This window comes from Dermacentor albipictus, chromosome 4 (genome assembly GCF_038994185.2).
Source record: "Dermacentor albipictus isolate Rhodes 1998 colony chromosome 4, USDA_Dalb.pri_finalv2, whole genome shotgun sequence".
Lineage (NCBI taxonomy): Eukaryota > Metazoa > Arthropoda > Arachnida > Ixodida > Ixodidae > Dermacentor > Dermacentor albipictus.
Genome location: NC_091824.1, coordinates 113,638,061 through 113,662,015, shown reverse-complemented (window position 1 = coordinate 113,662,015; position 23,955 = coordinate 113,638,061). Strand labels below are relative to the sequence as shown.

Genomic DNA, 23,955 nt, shown 5'->3' with positions numbered 1-23,955 from the left:
TTCTGCCCAACAAGAGAAACATTTTAAAGCATCTTTTTTTGGGGATTAAAGAGTCGTACGTACCCAAGGGCACATTACTCAGTGGCACATAACCAAGTGACCCAAGGTGGTGCGACGGTTGGTTTTGAACCCTGTATGATATATATATATATATATTTGTATACTGACCGATGTAGGCGCGTCAAAACGTGAGAGATCCAGCCCAATAGTGCTCCAAAATGTTCGTGAAGTTCCAACGAATGCTAACCGCATTGACCAAAGTTGAGCTTTAAATATGCAAGAAAAAAGTTAAATGAAGTATGCAGAAGTCAACAAATCGCAAAGGAGAATAATTTTTCTCCGTTCCCTCACGGTGGGTATGTGCGACTTTTGCAACAACAGCCACAATATAGCCCTTAAATTGACATTAACGATTATTATCAATTTAATATGTTCAAAAAGATTGTTTTAAGTTCTTTTTGCTTTTTTTTTCTATACTACCACTCAATTCACGGCCCATTCCCCGTAGTGGGTTGAGGCATGCTATTAGGCACGAAACGACACCAAATCCAACCGAGATGTCGACCACTCAGGTAACGTGTAATACTTTCCAGCTGAATTCGAAATTCTACGTTCCGCTGTGGAAGAGCTGCACTTGCATACAAGCGCAAACAAGCATTCGGAAGTTGTCGAAGGCTATTAGGGCTATTTTGGGGCATGTATTGGTTGTCTTTCTAATGTTTTGCAGAAAGTCCCACATATTTTGCGTATAACCAGCGAGCTTTGAAGGCACTTTTACAACTCGGAATGCTGTTACCTCGAAGCGAGAGTACACGATGTTCACGATTGCGGTCCTAAGTGAGGTGAAATGAAAGAAAAAATAAATAAATGGTTACCAAGTACCGCGAAACGCTGTGGACAGGTGATATCATGCATGCGCCTTCATTGAGACAAGGGTTACGTCTTATGCAAATTACAGAATCGGAGGGGCACGAGTGTTATGACGCTCAAGGTTTGTAGACGCTCAGCTTCGGAAAAAAGCGGACGCCAGTCGTGATGGCGGAGCTTTGATCTAAGCAACCTGCACTAGTGTTATACACTAATCAAGCGCTGGACCTGTACTCTTCCTTGTCCGTGTGTTTTTTAGCGCTGTTTAAAATGAATGTAATTCAAGCCACCACTTCAGGCGTCCGATGCTAAGGAGACAGGAGAGGATTCTTGGGGCTTCAGGCGGACAGCGGCGACTGCCGCTTTGATGGCCTCCGCGGGCATCGGTTACCTGGTGGGCTGCCTTATCTTTTATATGGCTTACTCCACTGCTCGCCATCCGGTGAGTAAGAATATTACGCCTTTCTATTGTGTGGTGGCTCAATAAGACTATGGGAGGGAACGAAAAAAAAATCGCCTTTCAGGCATATGCCAAACGTGTTTAATGTTCTTGTTCACGCGGTTACCCACGTACGCACAAACTTTCTTCGTCTACATGTTCTTTCTCGACCCCACTAAGAATGTGTATAATGGAATAAGTTGAAATCTCGCTGGCGCCAAATAAACATCCATTCATTATGAGCGACCTGAGTCCCATCCTATCGTAATCTATATCATCTGCCAGTCTACTTTATTTCGTAAAGTTACCTATGGCTATGATGAAGCCGTCACGATCTGCTCCTTGCTTTTTTTGTTTTTGTTTTTTCACAGTGGAGCTGTTTATTTATTTATTTATTTCAGGAGTACCGCCGACCTCTCATATGGGGCCTTAGGCAGGAGTGGGTTATAACACAACAGATTCGAAAACAAAGAGAAACAATTCAAGAAGCGCAACAGGAAAATTCGCGAAAGCAAGTCCAATGCAGGTACTAGGGATAACCTGATTTTTGCACAGGTACAAGAAACTGAAACGCTAGAAACTCGAACATTATAAGTTAAACAATACAAGGGAAGAATAACGGCAACAGACATCTCTTATCAAACATCTCTGCAACGAGTGAACATACCATAATCAGCGCATGATAAACTTGTAAAACATTACGCCTTGCGAACAAAGAAAGACACATGTGACGCCAAGCAAATATTTTTAGCACACTGAAGAAGTACTAGAGAATAAAAGGTAAATTGAAGCGTAGTGGGCGTGCGTTGAGCAAGGTCAGATAGGGGAGGGGGGGGGGGGGCATGTACGATGCGGTAAGGTCTAGCGGATGGTTGCCGCAGTTTTGCCATGAAAGACTCAACAGTAGTGCAGGTTACTGTATCAGCAGAAAGAGCATTCCATTTAATAACGGTGCGCGAAAAAAAAAAGAATTTTTAAAAGCTCGTGTCTTGCAAGAATACTCCCTCAGTTTCTTCGGGCGCTCAGATCGCGTGGATCGCCGATTAATGAATTCTTTGTACGTATCCTTGTTTATGCGGAGCTTGTCATGATAAAGTAAAAACATGTAGTTTAAAGGATCATGCTGTCTTCTTGTCTGCAATGTATCCAGTTTAGCGTTGTTTAGTAGTGTGGTGGAGGATGTAAGGGAACTGTAGCGATTGTAAACACATCTAATGGCTTTCCTTTGAATCATTTCTAGCTTTTTAATGTTTTCTTGGCTATGCGGATCCCAAACCACAGACGATTACTCGAGGATTCGACGGATCTAAGTTTTGTACGCTATTATTTTTAATTTTGGGGTGGATTTGCGCAGATACCTTCTTAGAAATCTCAATTTCTGCATAGCTTTCTTTTTGATGTAGGCAACATGCTCGTTCCACCTAAAATCAGCGCTAAGTATGCCTCCCACATACTAGCAAGTATCAACGAAAGATAGTTTTTGGCCATTAATAAAATAATTGTACTTTAAGAAAGACCGTTTACGCGTCATGCCCATAGCCACTGTCTTCTTTTCGTTGAACTTCATTTGGCAGTCTTCACACCAAGAAGATATTTTGATTAAAGCTGCATTTAACAGAGCCTGGTTATGTGGGCTGCGCATTTTCTGATGAAGGATGCAGTGACCTGCAAATAACTTAATAGTGACCGGAATGTCAAGGGTGATGTCATCTATGAATATTAAAAAGAACAGTGGTCCAAGCACTGAACCTTGAGGGATTCCTGACTTCACCTGTCGTGAATCGGAGCACTGGTTGCCGATAGTGACAGTTTCATTTCGATACGAGAGGTAGGCCTCGATCCATGAAATTAAGGTATCATTCTTCAGTATAGGTTTAGGTTTTGCCAGGAGTTTGGGATGGGACGCGCGATCAAATGCTTTTTCAAAGTCTAGGAATATCATGTCAATTAGACCTTGTTTATCTAGGATAGCTGCAATATAGTGAACAGTTTCCAGCAGTTGTGTGATAGTTGAGAGTCCCCTACGAAAGCCGTGCTGTCGGCCATTGATTAGATTATGTTCCTCGAGAAAAAGTGACAGGTGCTTGAATATGATGTGTTCCAAAACTTTTGCGCATGAGCACAGCAGGGAAATCGGTCTCTAGGAAGAAATGAGGGTAGTGTTTGGTGGTTTAGTTAAAGGAATAATTTTTGCAAATTTCCAATCACTGGGAAGCTCGCGCTGAAAAAAAAAACGATCTCTGGAAAATAATGCACAAAAACTTAGAGCACCATTCAGCATACCTCACAAGAAATGCGTTAGGTATGCCTTCTTCTTCTTCTCATTATTATTATTATTATTATTATTATTATTATTATTATTATTATTATTATTATTATTATTATTATTATTATTATTATTATTATTATTATTATTATTATTATTATTATTATTATTATTATTATTATTCCCCTCCCTGTTAAGGGCTAGTTCCTCCCGGATCGCGTCCCTGTGTCGACACAAAACTCGAGCTTTCTCCTGCGGCGTCTGCGTCAGATGCCACCTGCGTTCGTGCCGTCGAGTTCGCGCCGTGATTGACGCGGCCCTACTAGAATAAAACGTCATTACGTGGGCCGATCCCGAAGATAGTACAATGACGGGCCGATCTGCGGCAGAGGTGAATCAGGCGTTAAGCACTCCCCATACGAGCGCCGATCCGAAAAACAGTCCAATGCCAGGCCGACCCGAGGCGGAGGTGCAGTTCGCCATTAAGGGGCCCACATACACAGCTTCGCTGGTCATCCTGCTTCACAGAGTGGAAGGGCAATGAGGTTTATTCGTTCTTTTTTTCCCAATACCCAAACACATTTTGCTCATCAGAACCACCGGATCAGTTAACGCTTTATCAGCTACGAACCCCAGCGCTCCTTGAAGGTAGACATTCCCAACGGTTCTGGCTGGACAAATACCGTGACATTCATTTGCAATGTCTTAGGATCGCCTCCAGGTATTTTTTTTCTTGCAGGCTATATACTCCTTAGCTACAGTGCGAATATTTGCTGCTGTATGTTTTTGTAACCAGGTAGACGACTCGGGCCTTAAAACTCGGGCCATTGCCTTTTGCCTTGTGCAATGTTTCCTTTGCGGTTCCTTGCTTGCTGTTCTTGTAAGACCACATGGGCTCCATGAATTTCGGCGCCGCCTCTCGGCTGAATTAGAGACTGCGCTTCGGCAATGCTGATGGCAAGCGCCAGACATTGTGGCCCTTCCATTTGCGCATTTCTAGACTCGGGAAGCATCCCGCATCATCCGAAAGGAGCTGTTATAATTACTTTATTTATGTCTGGTGATAGCTGTTCTTCGATAACGGGCATTATCGTTTTCGGTATAACCACTGGGAGTTGATAAAGTAGTCACTGATTTTCAGAATTCTAATGCACAAGTGCATTAAAACCAATCCCATATATACTCAATACACCCAAAGCATAATATATGAAGACTCATATTCATTCATATATTCAATATAACTCTCAGTATAACCAACAATTTTATATTATGGCCGTCAACTATACAACCGCCTCGCATGTTCTGAAGTTTTGTCGTCGCCATCGAAGAACACGTGGCGTGATCAAGCAAATGTGACATTAAATAAACAATTGAAAACTCTAGGGATCTTCTGGAAATCTCGCTATGTCTGGCGTCACCAGGTAAAGTTATTATTCACATGTCCCTCTTCTTAACCAAGCTATCTTAACCACTGAGTCTTGGCAGTGACCACACAAACAGGGACACAGAAGTTACACATACACCAAAGAAAAGCCCTTCGCAACATCGTTAATGCAACACACGACGCACACCCACAACCCATTTTTTAGGCTCTAAATATACTACCTGTACATTAACTCCAACATTCAATGTTTCATAAGCAGTCGAAAATAACGAAATACAATGAAATACGCTTTTCACCTAATTGTAGGGGTGCAGGAATAGTGATTTTTGAGACCGAATCGATTACGAATTGAATAGTGCCCGAAGCGAATCAAGTCGAATCAAATGTCCAATTGTTCTCGAATAATTTCGAATAATGAACGGCTGTTACCACAATTAATATAAAACGATCTTCACATGCTACTATTCTTAGAGTATTAATTCTCTATAATTACATAGTACATTATGAAGCGTTGTTAGTCAAAACAAAAGATGGAGAATTAAGAGCAAACATGTATTTGAATCGCATGCACACGACTCTTCCGAGAGTGCAAATGATATTTGCGTAGGCTGCAAAGTACGGGTACTTAAGCGTAGCAGCCTCCTCCAATACGCAAGATCTCATGTTTTATGGCTATATACTATGGTCCCGGCGGCGAAAATTCACCGTACTTTTGCTCCAGTCTTACGTACAATTGGGCGCAGTTGACGTTTTGAAATATTCTAAATATATTCGAAAAAATATTCGCATTTACGAATAGTGATGATTCGATTTGAAGACTGAATGGAATGGGACACTATTCGACTAAATTTTCCAAAAGTTGGAGTGTTCGCGCACCCATAGTGAATTAATTGTCCGAACTAAAGCAAGCTGAGCATGCCTGCATACTGAGGGTGCATGAACTCTGAAAGGTGCCCAGAGCGCGAACTACGGCATACAGATGTTAAAATACCAATACTCGTGCTCCAATAAAGCCCAGAGTTGTAGGTATGGCTAGCTTTATGTTCTCTTCTGTTGATCCAACATTGTGTGTCTTTTCTGTTTTTTGCTCTTATTTTTCTCGACCTGCTAATATTTATTGACATAACCTTCTTCCATTGTCACGCGTACTCATTTGAAGATTCTTCAATGAACAACAGTTTCCTGCACTACAACTTATGCTTCCTTTTTGGCTCTCACTTCAGGAATTGGTATATGATTTGCGATCTTGTCGATTAAGGCACCTGACTTCTGTATACGCTTTGGTTCATTTTGATCGTGTAATGTATTATTACGCACCCTGTTTGCCAATGCTCGGGTCTGCCGACCCTGTCAAGCCTGATAGACGTACTTTTTTTTTCTGTACCCAACAACTGTCATTGATCTGAAGTTAAATGATTGATGGATATTCGTTGACTTTAGCAAAACGCTTCACAGAGTGGTTCAAGAGAAAATGGGAGAGGTTAATTTCGTTACTACACACACACACACACACACACACACACACACAGCTATATATATATATATATATATATATATATATATATATATATATATATATATATATATATATATATATATATATATATATATATCTTTTCTTTTTGAAGCCGATTGTCATTTGCAAAGAAATATCTAACAATTCTGACAAGCTTGTACTCCAGTCCCATTTTACGAAGCTAAGCAATAGTTGCCGTTCAAGGTAGACGGAAATTAATATTGACAAAACGAAGGGGTTACATTTCCCGCAGTACATAACATGCGTACTAACCACTACTCACTAAATGAAGCTTTAAATGACGCTGTCGTCCTTATTGAATTCCGAGAGGTCTAACTTCCGTCCATCTTAACGTGGTCTAGGCACAAGAACGCGTTGTTGCCAAAGCCCTGAAAAAATTTGGCGTTCAGTAACGGCAATCAAAACCCCTGGTGCAACCAATCGCGTGCCTCTCTTTCTCTGTTTTTTTTTTTTCACGCATGCGCATGGGGTTGCACAGGAGGAGTTTTCGGAATGAAGGCGACAGACGGACGCACAAATCGGCTAGCCACATACAGCTTCGCTAGAAAAGGGGCCGGGGACAAGGGAAACAGTGACTTTCAACTCGTTATTTTGCCTCCCACTGACGTCCAATATATAGAAGCACGCACTGCGCAGCATGTAAAAAGATAAAGAAAGACAGGAAAATTTCAAACGCTCATCACTGCACTAGCAACAGGCTTTCGATAAACCATCTCTCCGAAGAAAAGGTGCAAGGGCGCGTTCCTGATTCACGACTTCCTTCGCTTCTTAGCATAAAAAGCCTTTAATAATTCACGTGCTCCTGATTCCCTATTTCTACCCAGAATCCTGAACTTGTCTAGCCGCGGCTAACACTAATGTGTATTGCTGTGTGAAGGCAAATGCGCTCCGTCTATACCTTTTAGTGACCGCTCATGTTTCCGTGCTCATTCATTCACGCAGCGCCCCTGTCTGGCTGACATATGTCTTGCCACAAGACAACAGAATCTCGCTGACGTCTCCGCGGGCACTTTTTATGAACCACTTGGCGTGCTTACAAGTGCAACCAAATTTCTTGCTGTTATCAGATAGTTTGCGGGGGCGGAGCTGGGCGACCTTTCATTGCCGCAGAGGACAAGCTTGGCACCCCATGCCTGTTGGCGACCTTCTTTAGGCTTTGGAATACACGGTGCACATAAGGCCTTACCGTTATCTGCGCTCGAATTGCCCTTTTTCGTCTTTTTTGTTTGTTTGCTGCTCTTGAATTTCGAGAGAAGCGACTTGGAAATGGCAGTAAAGACCGTGCGCGAAAACTCAGCTAAAGACGGTGAGCCAATCGACTTTGAAAGCTTCGATCGTCTTCGGCTCAGGGTCCTGGTCTCGACTGAGACTGCCTTTGGTTCTGAAAGCTGCAGTCGTCTCGGGCTGGGTTCTCCCGCACGGTCGTTACTGCTCTTTTCGGGTCATGCCTCCGGGAACGCCGACATGAAATGCTCAGGGTTCATGTAGGCATTGTAGTAAGACGTACCCTTTCGGGAGGATTGGCCAAGAACGGGCATACGCACGTACTTAGTGGCTAAATCAAAGAAAAAGTAACTATAAAAATCCGTTAGATACATATCACCATTACCATAACAGCGAGGGAATGAATGGACTGTGTGGAATTCAGGACAAGGACGTAGTTTATTCTTAAGACTCGAATGCGCGAAACATGGAATCACATTGTCACAACCACAGATTAGAGCAAGCCACACAAAAAACACTCTTCTCACTATCCATTAAAGAAATAGATGTGTCACTTACACAAGCCTTCCCTCTATAAAAGATATATAAAAAGCTTCCATCAGCTCTCCGGTAGCGGTATCTTGATAAAAGGCAAGATACCACTGCCCGAGAGGTGGTGGAAGCTTCCGTATATCTCTTAGAGGGAAGGCTTGCATTATTCTGACATCTAATAGAAAGGTAATCTAACGTTCTCAGTTTTAGCGTCTTTTAACTACAGTTGGTAACGTCATTAATTGCTACTTTCCGCTCACTACCTTCGAAACTACGAAGACTTCGCCAGCCCCTCCCGTGGCGCATACTACAAGTCTGGCACAGTCACAGGCGTGGTTCCGTGACCAGCCCAACGACAAAGTCTGCTACACAGCTGCGTGTGCGAAGACGGCCAAGGAGCTGCGCGACTCTATTAACCCTGTGGTGCCGCCGTGCGACAACTTCCAGGAGTATGTCTGTGGACGCGGAAGCTTTCAATTAGTCTGGGCCGAAGCAGAAGTGCTCAACGAGGTTGTCTCGGTGAGTGGCTGAGCGCACTTCGCAAATCGGATACAGACGTTGAGCTCCCCGGACACCGGGTGCATAAGCGAATAGCTTTAGGATACCTGACCCTGTTAATATTGTTTTCTTGTTAGATTTTCTTGTTGCTTGCACTCCATAGCCCAGTATTCACAAGTGAGGGCTCGTAAATACTGTACTGTGCACTACACAACACCTAAACAGAGACTACGGGAAACTGCGGAGCGTGCCTGACACGCGCTGTTAGCTCAAGAAGATGGGCCTGCTGCCCATATTGACGGCTATTGATTACGCTGCGAATGCATCATGAACAGTTCTCGTTCAGTAAGCATGACAATGGAGTTAATAATGGCCTTTTACGTGCAAAGGGGACGCCTAAACGTAAATGGCTCGCAAACATTGTTCGTTCGCCAGGAGTCACAATACGTATATTCTGCCTAGACCTCTTGCGCGTTATATTGAGCATCGCTTCAAATGAATCAAACCAAAAGCGATTGCGTAAAATATTGATCGCTGACCTGAGATCAGTTAAATGTGGATCATCTCTGTGGGAGCGATTTAATTACACTCTTGCCGCCAGCTTTTCAGAAAACTGGCACTAATTTGACGTGGACCATACCCGCGGTCGTCACAGACGAAAAAAAAAACAATTGTGTAAGCGATATTACAATAAAACGTGCCAAGTGTCTCAACACGCTGGCTTACCCGCAAGAAACGCTTAAGGATGTTTTATTGCGCCAGCTAGGGCACGCGCCCGTGGCATAATGGTTCGAGCATCGGGCTTTCGTGCAAGGGGGTCCTCTGTACGAATCCTGTCGTCGGACAAGTTGATTCATTAAGAATAATGTGCAGGCATACACATACACCTTTATATACGTAGCATGACGGCGTCCAGTGGATTGCGGGGAACGTACTCAGCAGCCCAAAGCAGCCCACATTTTTAGGCGGCACTACCTCCGGGATTGGTTGAGGGTAAGACGCCAGAGACGTACCTGACACGGAAAGTGGTGGTAATTCACTAAGAAAAACTTTGTCCTTAAAAGCGAATGGAGTGGCTGTCGCACAATCACACCGGACGTACTGCGCGTCCACTTGGACACAAACAGAACAAATCCGATCTCGGGACTACATTTTACTTGTAAGTACATGGCTTATTTTCACGACAGACCCATTTAAGGATTCCTTATTGAGAAGCGTTGATGACGAGCACGGATTTTCTTCTGTGGTATCTGCCATGATTCTCCGCTATCTTGTTTGTTTCCTCGTGTCAAGCGCTGGAGGATCCAAGTGAGCTTTAGTTTGGCCACCAAAAAGCATGTCTTTCATCAATTTGTGCTTTAGTGACGCATTTTTTTCTAGCGTTGAAACGCAAAATTCACCGGCTTTTTGCGTCGGGGCTGCTGTCGAGGCCATGACAGCACATTTTATAGCGGAGCTATACACCTCTACCGACCAACGGTTCCTTCTTGTGCCCAGCAAAAAACTCCCCATAAGTGGTCCGATCCCGAAGATAGCGCAATACCGGCCCGATACGCGGCGGAGGTGAAGCAAGCCTTAAGCACTCCCGATACTTGGGTCGATCCCGAAGACAGTGCAATGCGGAGCCGATCCGCGGCGGAGGTGAAGCAGGCGTAAGCTCTCCCGATACGTGCCCCGATCCCGAAGACAGTGCAATGCCGGCCCGACCAACGGCGGAGGCGCCGTTCATCATTAAGGAGCCCACACACACAGCTTCGCTGGTCATTCTTCTTCACAAAGTGGAAGGGCACTAAGTTTTTTTGTTTCCTTTATTGGTGGGCGATAATATCACGTATACTTCTAGCTTGCGAGTGCCGACTAGCTCGTTGAAATAATCACCGCGTGCGGCACACTAGATACCACATGCGCGTGTGCCAGTATCCTTTACGTCAAAGACGCAAGAATGAAATAGGCAAATTTATGGCGTTTGATTATCCGCTTCAGGAAAGCGTCGCTTCATATAGAACTTTTCATCGGGCGAAGAAGAAAGGGCGTGCGGCGAGCCTTTCCTCCTCTCTGGCTTGTGCAATCCGGCACGGCGCTGCTTGAAAGTAGGGTACTTGAAAGTATTGCTGTTGCTTGCAGTGGAACGATGTCGAGATGTTTCAGATCGTACTCCGTGAAATTTACGCAATGTCCGTTCATATAAGGTCGTCAGGGAAGCTTTTCAGTGCATTTGTCACGTGCATTATCAGCCGCGGTGTGTGTGTGGGTTGTGAACTATTTTGCCTGTATCGGTTTTAATTCAACAAAGAGAACCACTGTCTCTGTATTACCAGCATGAAATAGTAAACCTGCTCACTATCTGCACGCTTGGCGTAGGAACTGAAACATAAGAGAGGTTGCTCCTGTGCAGCCAACCTAAGGCAACTACGAAAGAACTAAGCGACAGGCGCTAACAAATATTTTTGATACACCGGCATCGTTCTCACGCATTTCAAGTCTAGTAGGCTTGAAATCACTATATGTCTCGCTAGCCTCCTGCATGAGGCCGACGGCGCTGCTCAAAACAACGATCTCTTCTTTTGGTGAACCAGAATGATACATATATAAGCTATCTGCTTCGGCATTGCCTTTTTGCCCTGTAAAGCCATACTATATGAGGGGGATCGCATAAAAAGAATGCGATGGCTATTTTTGAGGACGAAATTTCTGTAATACGTGTGAGTGTGTCGCAGAGAACGAAACGAACACAACCGAAAAAAAATCGATTATTATCCTCTTTCTCGAAAAAGATAGAGAAAACGGGCTAACACCGCAATACGACCACTCATTAGCCACGCCGCACGACGTTTACTGATACATAAGCGTTGAAGCGGTATGCTTGGACCATGCGCTACATAGAACAAGGATATCTGTTCTCACACAGGTAGTCACGCAATGTAATTTGCAGCTCACAGTTTGAACGCTTCTCAAAGTATAACAGCACAGATCCTATCGTATCAGAACGGTACCCACGCTGTTAGGATCGTCGCGTATGTTTCATTGCTCCTGAACCGCAGCTTAGAACCAGACGATAAAACTGCAATAAGGTTGCTATAATGAATGGAACATTCAGAAATACATGATTTATCTCCGAGGCTGATTGTAGGCTCAAATGTGCGCGCACACCTTGCGCTGCGTCCTCCGTCCGCCTCAACGCCAGCAGAAAGTCCGGCCATACCAACTTAAACCACTTCAGTACGTCTCACAGAACCGTTTACCACGTAGAAGGCGCACGCCATACCAAATGGAACGCACGAGCACGAAAACACATGCCAGAAACTACCGCCGATCGTATACCTGCCATGCAAGACGGAGCGCTCGCCCAAGCCAGCATGCCGACTGCCCATAGATGGCGCCAATGCGTAACAATATGGTGGCGCCCATGAAAAAATGGTCTATAGACACGGCGACGTGCGTTAAATCTGCCTATATCTTAAAGGGAACCAGCATTTTGAAAAGCATGCTTCTCAAGGGCAATAGCTCTCTAGCGATATTCTATAACTCGACGCTCACTGCCTCTTTGCCGCCCATGTCTTCGTGGTGTCCCAATCAAACTTATTTGAGAGTTTCCCGATGAGTAATAGTACTGCTGCTAAATGACCGACAAAAAAAGTCATACTGATAGCAAAGTCTCCAACGAACGACCCTAACTTTTTCTTCTCTTCTTTCTACCCGGGGCAATGTCGAGTCAAGGAGCTGGATACGAAGTACAAAGCTCTTGTGAAAGCGGAAAGGCCTCCGATGAGCGCGACCGAGAAGGCTGCCTACCTGCTTAAATCGTGCACCTTGCGCTTCGATGACACAAACAATGCAAGTCGCGAAGAGCTTATCGAGTTCGCGAGAAATGAGGGGCTCAACCTGACAGGCCCTCCTGCCAACGTGGCCACGGGACCAGCGGACGTGCTAGCCTTGCAAGTGCACCTGTCCTTCGACTACATGCTGGGGGGACTCGTCCGCATCGTTCCTAGTGAGTATACGTGAGCTCCATGCTAGAACCATTTCACGTGCCAAACGGGCTGAGTTGTCCTCAAGGAACCTACATGCAAATAAATAAATGACAGTCCTAATAGCTTCCCAAGAGGTTGCCAGGACAGAGCAAGATTAGCATGGCGGTTTGTGATTGATCAGATCAGTGGCGTATCAGCTACAGGTTTTTCCACACAAGGTAATCCAACCCAGCTAATTTAATCCTAGCACCCGTGAGTTTAATGCATGCATAACGTCCTTCAAGAAACTTCAAATTTAGAGGGAAGGAAATCTTTGTGATAATGTTAGGAGTTGAAATATTTTGTTGAAATTAAAGGTGTAACAAGAAGAACCTTTCCTCCCATGTGACTAATGACACCCTTCCCGGCCAATTTTTTCCCTGCAAATAAGCATCAAGCAGATGCCAATGAGCGCAAACATTTTAAGGATGTGTTACCATGAGATTGTCAACAGAATTAATGACGCATGCCTGATGTGGTTGTGGGTGCTATCAACGGAAACATCAAACACCGCTAGGCACTGGTTGGCTTTGCTCACCGGTGAATATGATTCCTTTTTTTTATGCACAAGCGTACTTGTCCCGTCTGTGAAATCGGCGAGATTGAGTCTGAGGCTGCTGAGCTGGGACAGCGAAGCGAGCGAGCGCTAGAGAAGGAGGGTGCTTGGAGGTGGAGAAGAGGAGGGCGCGCCAGGGATGGCACAGCGAAGCGCGCGGCGGAGGGGAGGAACAGGAAGTTATAGGAGGCACTCTAGGTTCACCTACCCTGGCAGTTGCTGCGGGATCTGTGTGCGCTATGCACATACAGGATTCGCCTGGCCATCGGGAGGCCGAACGTCGAGTGAGAAGGCCGTAGCAAGGCGGCAGGCCGAGCGCGATTCAAGCTAGGGAGCCTACATGCAAGCTCCAGAGTTTGCATGTAGGCTCCCTAGAGTCGACCGACCCCGTCAATAGAAACACGGGGGTTACGCGCAAGCGCATAGGAATAGCGCCCATACGCTTGGGCGTAACTCGCGGTCATGAAGTGAAGCGTCACTGTAATTTTTTTACTACGCTATCGGTAACGTCCGATCGACACGCCTTCGTGAGTACCAATAACCAGTAATTAGATTCCAATTACATGACCGATTAACTAAGCATCTGTAAAATACAACTAGCCTACACGACTAATCACTAGTGATCCCAAGTTACTAACTTACTGTGCTGAGTTCTCGCTGTTTTATACACCCGAATGTCATGGATATGAAATAAAATGTAAAGAAAAAACAGCGATTCAACTATTCCTACTAAGAAACGGTATGAGTAAGTCAACAATGATGATAAATTCGTTATTTTACTGTGACAACGGCAGTTTCATTCGTCAACGTCATCATCGGTGCCATTCACGCTGTAATTAAATGAGCATTTTGGTTAACATCGCTAATCGATAACGCCGAGTCGTACTTTCATACAGCCTGGCGTCATGTATATCAAACGAAGTCACTAATACGGTGATTCAATTATAACTACCAGTTATTATACATACCTGAGCCACTAGTTATCATAAATTACTTTGTTTACTATGTCTAGCTGCCTTGATTCGCACTCATCGTCATTGGGATCGATGAAAAATTAAATTAAACAAGTGTTCCTTTGGCTACTATTGCTAATAGATAATATCCAGCTTTTAGAGTTCACTGTTCAAACGCTCAGTACGAGGTTCTCGTATTTTATGTAGTATATGGTCATGGATATCAAGTGAAATGCCACACAAACGGTGATTCTGTTATAATAACTAGGAGGTGGTACAGGCTGAGCCCCTAGCGATCGCGAATCACATTGTTAAAAGAATAATTTTGACGTGTCAAGTTCTGCGTAGCATATATAACATGTGCACTACAATGTTAAATGGTGCGAGGAAATGAGCAAATTTGCATACACGGGATGCCCCCAGATTACACAAGGCAGGGGTAATTAGAGATCGACGGGAGAAGCCTACCTTCTCTAGCGGGCATGGTTTATTGTGACCACACAGCAAAAGGAAGGACTAACTTCGAGGCTACAAACATTCAGACATGCAAAAACATATACCGTTGTGGTGAAGTTTTCTGATGCCTTTGAAAACGGCATCTGCAAGCGTATAACAGTTTTCGGCCTGCACCTGGGCGCAGGCACTCCTGGCTGCCTATCGGTCGGAGGGGATGGCTGGTTGTTCTTGCGCAGTTCAGTCTACAACGATACGAACCTCCAAGAAAGTACCGCTCCATTAAAGACGACAGCTTCACTCGGCGGCGTTGCGGACACGGAGGACGTCATCAGCAGATTTTCAAAGCTGCTTACCGATGTTGAAAAAGCCGCGATGTTTGGCACCACCCACGCAGTGCCTTCTGGCAGTATACCCGAGGTACGAGCTGGATGGATGGATGGACGGATGTTATGCGCGTCCCCTTTGGAACGGGGCGGGGGGTCGCACCACCAAGCTCTTGGTATTGAAATGGTTTGAGTGCCCTCTGCTGGAGATTTATGAAACGTAGAAAAAAACATATAAAAGAAATCCCAATCAATTCACTTTCCACAGTCTGTATAAGGTGTCTCAGCTAACGTAAGCCAAGCTCGTTAACTAAAAGAAAAGATTAAAAAAGCTGGATACAAGATATAATTTTCAGACTTACGTTGTCCGGTCGTGAGACCTCTGATGATCTAAGACTGTATGTCTTATTATTGTAACTTGCACATTTTTTATTGAACATTTGGCTAACGTTAGCTGGAATACACGATGTATTGATTTAACATATCTCTGGTGTGAAAAGCTAAAGCAGTCCGTTTTTATTTCCCACAGAGAATGAGTCAGCAATGACGTTATTCCGACGTCGCTAATATAAAGATTAGGTAGTATCACAGTTCTGTTGTCTCTGTACAGAAAAAGCTCACGAGAGTCACTCGATTCAGCTCTTCCTGTTTTCCTTTTTCGAATGCAATTTTTGGAACTTTGTTTTAGCGAAGTAATTATGCCAGAGTATGGACCTTCCTGAGGAAGGGGAATGAGAAATTCAAAGCGACTAAGCAAACCATGTTTCACTCTTCCGTCCCTCCTGGACAATAAAAAAAAATTCTTTTTTACGGTGATACTGGCCAAGTGGCTATTAAACTAACATCTTCTAGTATTATTGAAAGCAGGACTAAGAAAGAAAGATATTGCGAGCTGAAAAAATAAATCACCTTTCCATAATGCCAAATAAGCCACATTCATCGTAAGAAGATGTTTGGTAAGCCAGAAAAGATGTAAAAAGGAAAGACGAAAGCAGAAAGGGCCACCTATAACTTCCAGCATCAGTTATAGCCATAACGTCACCGATATTTATGGCATCTGTTCGGGCCTAGGTGAGATTTTTTTTACCAGGCTCTCAGGACTAAACCAAAGGGGGGAGTGCTTACAGCAAACAAAGAAAAATATATTCGAACGAAAGTGTATTGAGTTAGCAAATGAATTTTGAGGGCTTTATTTAGATAATTTCAGCCCGTGTCTCACAATACACTAAAAAAGCGCTCATGAAAAAAGTAGTGTTTGTAGACAAGGGCAGTTTGTTACAAATACAAGGCATAAGTACATTTGATTACGCAATGTGAGGAAAAGCGGTGCGATATCATTGTTTATTATTGGCAGATACAACTTCTTTAAGAAAGTGGTTCCAGTCAACGGAGGAGCAAAGGCAAAAGGGCTCGGAAATATATTTAGCGTGACATGATTCACGATCATCCGTGTAACGGTGGTGCATTTGATGGGACGTGTACTGTTGCTAAGAAGTTAGTTAATCGCACCGAGTATAATAATGGCATACTTTATGAAAAACAAACGAAACACCTGATTTTGCGACGAGGTGTGATAGCGGTGTGAGTGCCAGGTTAGTAGTTGTAGCAGATGTACTCGCGGTTCTATCATAGTTACGCAAGGTGAAAATAGCTAAATTATTCTGAACAAGTCGCAGAGAACTAACTTGCCTGTTCGTCGGCCTATTGGAACAGATTCATTTCTTAAATACTTTTAGTTCGCAAACAAACAGGGACGAAGAAGAGGAGCAACACAAGGACGAGCGCTTTCTAACAACTGGTTTTATTTTGGAAGAGCCACCTCCTTAAATACCCACAGATCTGCGCGATCTAGTCAACAGAGCACGCCTATAGCGCATATAACAACACTTGTGATATAATGCCGTGGACCAAAGCCACTCGGTCAACATAAAAACAGCAAGGCGCATGAAACAAGCACTTACGATGAAAATGCGGTAAAGATGTGATGACAGAAGCGAATTTTCTTTATCCAACAATGAAACAGAAGGATGGCTGATGCATTTTTCTTTTTGTTTTTCAATCCAGTGAGCTTGCACAATTTCTCACGCGGTTTGATTCATATACCTATATAATATGTCGGTGCTACTAAGACAAGGTGAGCAGTCATGTTCTTGAAAACGCATTGCCAAATGCGTACAAGGACGACCTTTCAGACTAGATAAGTATTACCTTAGTCCCGTGTTAATGCATCTCGAAGTCTGCCCTACGTACACATGACCACATGTCATTGGAATCTGATAAACAACGTTCTTCGCGCAATCAACAAATTGGTTCTTATGCGGGAGTTACGAAGTAAAAGTGGTGTTTTCGGCAAAAAACAATATAGGTTGTCTGTGTTCTAAGGTTAAAAATAAGTTCGAAAGAAAGGATGACGCAAAGAAAGAATGTAGCCTTAAACATCCGCGTAAGAACTAATTTGTTGATTGCGCGAAGAACCTTGTTTCATTTCGAAGTTCATATGGACGTCGGCGGGGTAGTACTTGGTTCTGTCCTCGCTCAGCCCAAATGTGGATACGGCGAATACGTGGTAGCATACGCCAGCAGGAAACTAACCAAGGCCGAATCTAATTATTTCGTAACTGAAAAGGAGAGCTTAGCTATCATTTGGGCCCTTGCACAATTTCGACCATACCTGCACGGATGTCCATTCGATGTCGTTACCGACCATCACGCCCTATGCTGGCTGTCTACATTGGAAGACCCATCTGGCCGCCTCGCCCAGTGGGCCCTCCGGTTACAAGACTTCGACAGGCGCGTTGTTTATCGGTCTGACCACAAACACACCGACGTGGACGCTCTCTCTCGCTCCCACACGTCGAGTGACACGACTTGCATTTCTGCCATCGACTCGGTGTTTTTGTCACCAGCGCTCATCGATATGGCTGCAGAGCAGCGCAGAGATGCGTGGAGTGTGGCTCTTTTGGATTGCCTACCTGACTCCCCAGCGACTCGCCCTTTCCATGCTCTCCGCCGTCAAGCTTCTCACTTTACGGTACGGGATGGACTGCTCTATCGCCGAAACTACAATTCAAGTGGTTTCAATTGGTTGTTCGTCGTCCCTCGCCACCTCTGCGCAGATGTGTGCTCTGCTTTCTATGCAGACCCACAATACGCCCACGCTGGCATCTTCAAAACGTACACGAGGCTCCGCTTGCACTTTCATTGGCGTGGAATGTACAGTTTTCTGCAGAAGTACATCCGCTTATGTTCCGAATGCCAACGCCGCAAATCTCTTGCTCGCCGTCCTTGTGATCCCTTGCAGCCAATGCCTCGCCGCTCGCGACCATTAGAACGCGTAGGCTTCGACCTCTACGGCCCTCTTCTCTACACACCTGCTGGGAATCACTGGATTTTTGTTGCCGTAGATCACTTTACGCGTTATGCAGAAACAGCTGCCCTACCAACCGCCACAGCCCGCGGCGTTGCGCGCTTCCTCTTGCAACACTTCGTACTTCACCATAGTGCGCCGCGGAAAATTCTCAGTGACAGAGGACATGTAACGCACTCCTTACTGCATGCCGCACTGTCCCTCGCACCCCTACTGCCTGTCACCTGCAGACTAACGGCATGATTAAGCGATTCAATCGCACTTTCGGCAACATGTTACCCATGTACATTGCGTCCGACCACACCAACTGGTACCTCGTTTTACCATATGTTAACTACACATACAACACGGCTTCACGGACCACGCCAGGCTTTTCCCCATTCTTCCCCGTATGTGGCCGCGAACCTTCCTGCACCTTCGACACGATTCTCCCCTACCGACCTGAACCATCGGAGTGGACGCCACTGTCTGAAGCTTCTGGTTAGAGATACGCCGAGGAATCCCGCCAGCTAGCCCACTCTTTTACGACTGAAGATCAATGTCTGCAAAAGTACGGTCCCAATGACGACCGGCCCACCAGCTCATATCAGGAGGACTCTTTAGTCTGGCTCTTGATATCTTCCGCCACCTCCGCTCTTTCTTCTAAACTCTTAGCCAAGTACCACTGTCCCTACCGCGGCGTGCAACAGACGTCCCCTGTCAGTTACCTTGTCGAGCCTCTCACGATGTTTGCAAACTTAAGGTGCCGTGGAAGTGAGGCGGTGCACGTGCAGCTACTCAAACCTTACTACGACCCGGTCGCCCTCCACTCGCCTTGAGTCGCCAAGATGGCGCCCTCTTCTCCAGGGGGAAGTTGAAGCGAAGAAGACAGGCATGTGCTTCAGGCGCATCGTCAGCGCCTCGCTCGAGAAGACTCGCGCGCTCGGTGCCCGATGCTTGATCAACAGACCTGCCTGTGTATCGTGCAACGCTCTGGCTTGTTAATTAAACCACCTTACAGCAGGAACGCTTTCACTGGCCCAACATGCAGGACCAGCCGCAGGATGCGGGGACTGTCTCCGGAAGACAACACAGTGATTCAAACCACCTCAACTGTTATGGATTACGCAATGACGCCCATGTATGCACTTCAGATCCCACGGGTTCCATAGTCGTTCATTGGCGACGAGTTCGGAAACGTCGAAGACCGGATGGCCGACTTTGAGCGCGCGGCCGAGTACAACGAATGGGACGACGCGACTAAACTTAGAAATTGCTATTTTCACCTGGAGGGCGGCGCGCACACGTGGTTTAGAAACCGCGAGGAGCAATTGACGTCGAGGCGTGCGTTCCGCCGTCAGCTGCTAGACACCTACACCAGTGCTGATCGCTGCGAATGAGCAGAACGTGCGATCCAGGCCTGCGTCCAGCTTCCTAAAGAAAGTATCGCCACGTTCGTCGAAGACATGACGCACCTCTTCAAAAGAGCAGACTCAGGAATGACCAAGGACAAGAAGTTGCGTCACCTGATGTGAAGAATGGAGGAGCAGGTCTCTGCTGGTCTTGTGCGGAGCCCTCTGAAGATTGGCGCTGATTTTTTATCTGAGGAATTAAGTATGGAGAAGATGCTTCAGCAACTATCGAACTTCTACGAGCGGCAGGGGAACGCGACATCTACTTCCTATATTTTCACGGCCACCGGAAGCAACAATGACAACTTCCGAGAAATCATACGCACCGTTGTGCGCGAAGAAATGTCGGAGGTTTACGGCACGTCTCAAGCTACGGTGAGCTCCATTGCGAGAGTTGCAAAAGAAGTGCGCCAAGCGCTCTGTTTCACCTTTCCTCTTCGTGACGCCGTAGCGGCACCAACTGAAGACCGCCGTGCGACCTACGCAGAAGCCCTGAGACTCCTTGATTCATCACCTCCGTTGTTTCTTCACGTCGCTCATCCGGTTGCACTTTCACTAGCCCAACCGGTACAGTAAATAGCAGAACGACGCAGACCTCCTGCGTTTCCACCTGCCACTAATCCTGCTGTGCTATAGCCGGAGCAGCCAGTATATACGCCCACGACCGACGCATGGCCCCTCGGAAGTCGGATGTTTGGCGCATACCGCGCCGCCGTTCCCTGTGTTTCCACTGCGGTGAGGCAGATCATTTGTAACGCCGTGGCCCATACCAATCTCGTGCGTTGCGGGGCTTTTACGCCTACTCGCCGCCACCCTGACTTGACCAACGACCTCGGGACGTTGAAGATTTACCGGCCTCAATAGCGCATGCTACCACCTACCGGGCGATAGTGACGCCGGCCGTCGGCAAGGCGATTTTTACCATCGTGCCAGCGATATTCGATCGCACGATCACCGATTCCCCGCCAGGAACGCTAACTATAGCGACCTTTCGGGGCGAGGCCGCTGGCAGTCAACGCGTTGAAGACTTCCTATCGACTCGAACAAGGACAGGCACGAACCCGACGTCAACCGCTGCTGAAATGAATGAACGGATTTCGCTCAACATACCAGTTGTGATAGACGGCTGCGCGGTTAGCAATTTAGAGGATATCCGTGCGGACTATTCTTTCTTAAGCGAATAGATGGCGACGTTTCTGAAGAAAGTAATTACCCCTTGGCATGGCTCACAAGTTCGGACGGCTGGGGGCCACGTCGTTACTCCACTGGGAACCTGCACTAAAACAGTTCGGAATCATGGATCGACATTCGTGGCGAGGTGCCTTGTCCTACGCGAATGTTGCCATGACGCCCCATTCTCGGATTGACTTTTTGCAATAATACAGCGCCGTTATTGACCTACGAGGAGGTGTAGTCACCTTTTCAGCCGACCGAGCAATCGACGGGTGCGACGAGATGCCACGTGGCGACGCCCTTCGTGTTTCCGCCGAAATCGTTACGTTTCCGCCATGGGCCAGTGTCCTAGTCAAAGTTATGTGCGGTAGAATGCACGAAGGAATCGCAGGAATCCTCAACATTCGTTCTAAGTGAATATGTCTAGCAGTAATTTAATTGATTATGTGTTTCAATTTATTCTGAAAGTATTGTGCACCTCTGCGAATAATCCAGTTCAAGAACTAGAATTAAGCGCTTTGCCACGGGCGATTTATGAAAACCCTAGGAAACTTAATAATGATCCCCCCCCCCCCCACCCTCCCGTAGAAATTCGTGCAATAGTTACGGGAGCTCCACCGTTGGCCTCGCCGTTCGCTTCACCTCCCTGTTATCGCATGTATAAAAAAAAGCTCTGCAAGGTTATTGACACGCTTACATGGATTGGATATAGCAAATATGCATATGTCTTAAATTTCTGAAAATAAATACACATACCCTACTCTCTCTTTATCTCTCCGATTTACAGGGCTCCTCTGTGGTACACACGAACGCGGACCTCGTCGCCCTCAAAGGCATAGGTAAAACAGCGTTCGCAGAAGCGGTGGCAGCCAAGACACCATACCCACGAAACGCCGCCGTAGACATGCACTTTACGGTGCCGTTCATACTGGAGGCTGTATGGCAACAAGTAGGTTCGGATCAATTGTATCTATGGACCAGCTGGACGGTGCTGGAACAGCTCTCGCCTTACGTGTATCCCGACGTTGCCAAGTTGTACGGGGATTCTATATTCAAGGAAAATTGCGTGAAGAGGACCAAGCAGCCGCTCGGAGTGCCTCTTGCTGCCGCTGCACTACTTCTCACGTAAGCGCCTATCGATAACAAATGCGAATAAGTTCCAATATGTACGACGTTCGACTGTATGTACCAAGACATGGAAGTAACTCAGCCACTCGATTATCTATGGCATGAATACTACATCGCGCATGTGGACAAGGTTGAAGGAAGTCAAGACGAACAGGAGCATTGACGCAAACAGTTGTAGGTGCAATGACTAATGTTGTTGGAAATCAGAGATTGAGTGGTCCGGATTATCCTTTTTTCATCATTGCGCGCTTGCAGTTGATATTGTTGCGAGAAAGGCGTTTCTTTTAGGGACGCGAGGCATGACTCAGGATTGTTGGCGAACGCCGGGACCCGGAGAGAGGCAGGCCCTAGCCGAACATTGTCTTTTACAGCGAAGCTGCCTATGGCAAGGATCCCAAGATTCTTTCTTTCCACTCTTGAAGGCGAAGCTCAAGCGTCCTCCAATTTTTTTTGCTGCCATCCATGTCGACGGTCATTTGCCTTTCCTGTCGTCCGGGACGAGAGCTCGTGGCATTTCCCGATTGGCAGACGATGATCGCCCGGCGAGTCAGTCATTTGGTCAGGAATTGTAAGCCTTGAAACGTACGAGTTGCATGACTTCGGTTTTGTCAGATAGTCATCCAAAGTCGACCCAAAAATTTTCTTTCTAATGGAACGGAATCTGTGACAACCAACAATTTTCCTCTCCAGTTATCTTCCTGTCCAGTTACTTCCGGTGTGTCCTCGGCCCACTTTTTTAGTCTACACTAACGACCTGGCTAATGTAGTTCAATCATCCATCAGGCTATACGCTGATGACTGCGTAATTTATAGTGCAATATCATCTAACACTGATCTTGGAGCACCTCAGTCTGACCTTGGCGCTATACCTAATTGGTGCAACGAATGGCAAATATATTTGAACGTTCAAAAACTGTAAAGTAATGAGAATCTCCCGAAAAGCTTCATCTTGTAACCCTCCTGTTTATCACATTGCTGGCTCTGTACTAGACGAGGTCACCACGTATAAGAATTGGCGTGTTCACCTGACTGCTAACTTTTCTTGGCAAACCCATGTTAACTATGTCGTTGGCAATGCTAATTTCATGTTAGGTTTCCTATGCCGCAACTTTTCAAGGGCACCATCTTCTCTTAAATTAACATTATACAAAACACTTGTAAGGTCCAGGTTTGAATATGCATGCGCTTTGTGGGATCCCAGTGAAGAACGTTTTAATGATCGATTAGAATCAATACAAAACCGTATTGCGCGTTTCATTCTGTCAAATTATTCTCGGTTTTCAAGTGTATCATCGATGAAACACATTTTGAAACTTTCTAATCTTTCTCCGCGCTGAGAAGGGTTTTGTTTAACCGTATTTCATAAGACTTTTCATGAACCACATCTAAAAAATGAACTTTTTAATGAGCCACCTTATTTGTCTTGTCGTACTAATCACCGTCATCAAGTTGAAATCCCTTTTCGCCATACTAACTCATTTCTCGATTTATTCTTGCTAAAGATATTTAACGAATGGAACCACCTGCCCACCTCCGTCGTCACCATTACAAGTGTTTCTGCATTTAAATCCGCTGTGGACGATTATTATCGTACATACAAGCCGCCAACAACCACAACAATGTTCCCCCACTCCTTCTGTAACGCCTTCGGGTATTGAAGTTAATGAAATAAATAAATAAATAAATAAATAAATAAATAAATAAATAAATAAATAAACAAATAAGTAACTGCCTGCGAGGCGTGTTATAGGATAGTTCACCTGACTGAAACGTTAGATCGTATAACTTAGGACCCAACACAGGGAGCCAGGAACACCCTGCACAAACCACGCTTCTGCCGGTTATAAGTATG

At 45.6% G+C, this 23,955-nt stretch overlaps 1 protein-coding gene across 2 annotated transcripts in view; it reads left to right on the top strand.

Annotated features, from left to right (window-relative positions):
- Nucleotides 1–526: 526 nt before the first annotated feature.
- Nucleotides 527–23,955, top strand: part of LOC139059281 (uncharacterized) — a 36,098-nt gene continuing 12,669 nt past the window's right edge. For both annotated transcript variants that reach the window (XM_070537476.1, XM_070537475.1), the window contains exons 1-6: nucleotides 527–572; nucleotides 1,166–1,309; nucleotides 8,528–8,767; nucleotides 12,464–12,737; nucleotides 14,906–15,138; nucleotides 21,763–22,100. In XM_070537476.1, coding sequence (XP_070393577.1) covers nucleotides 558–572; nucleotides 1,166–1,309; nucleotides 8,528–8,767; nucleotides 12,464–12,737; nucleotides 14,906–15,138; nucleotides 21,763–22,100 — 1,244 coding nt within the window. In that variant the 5' untranslated portion in view covers nucleotides 527–557. The remainder of the gene's footprint in view (nucleotides 573–1,165; nucleotides 1,310–8,527; nucleotides 8,768–12,463; nucleotides 12,738–14,905; nucleotides 15,139–21,762; nucleotides 22,101–23,955) is intronic.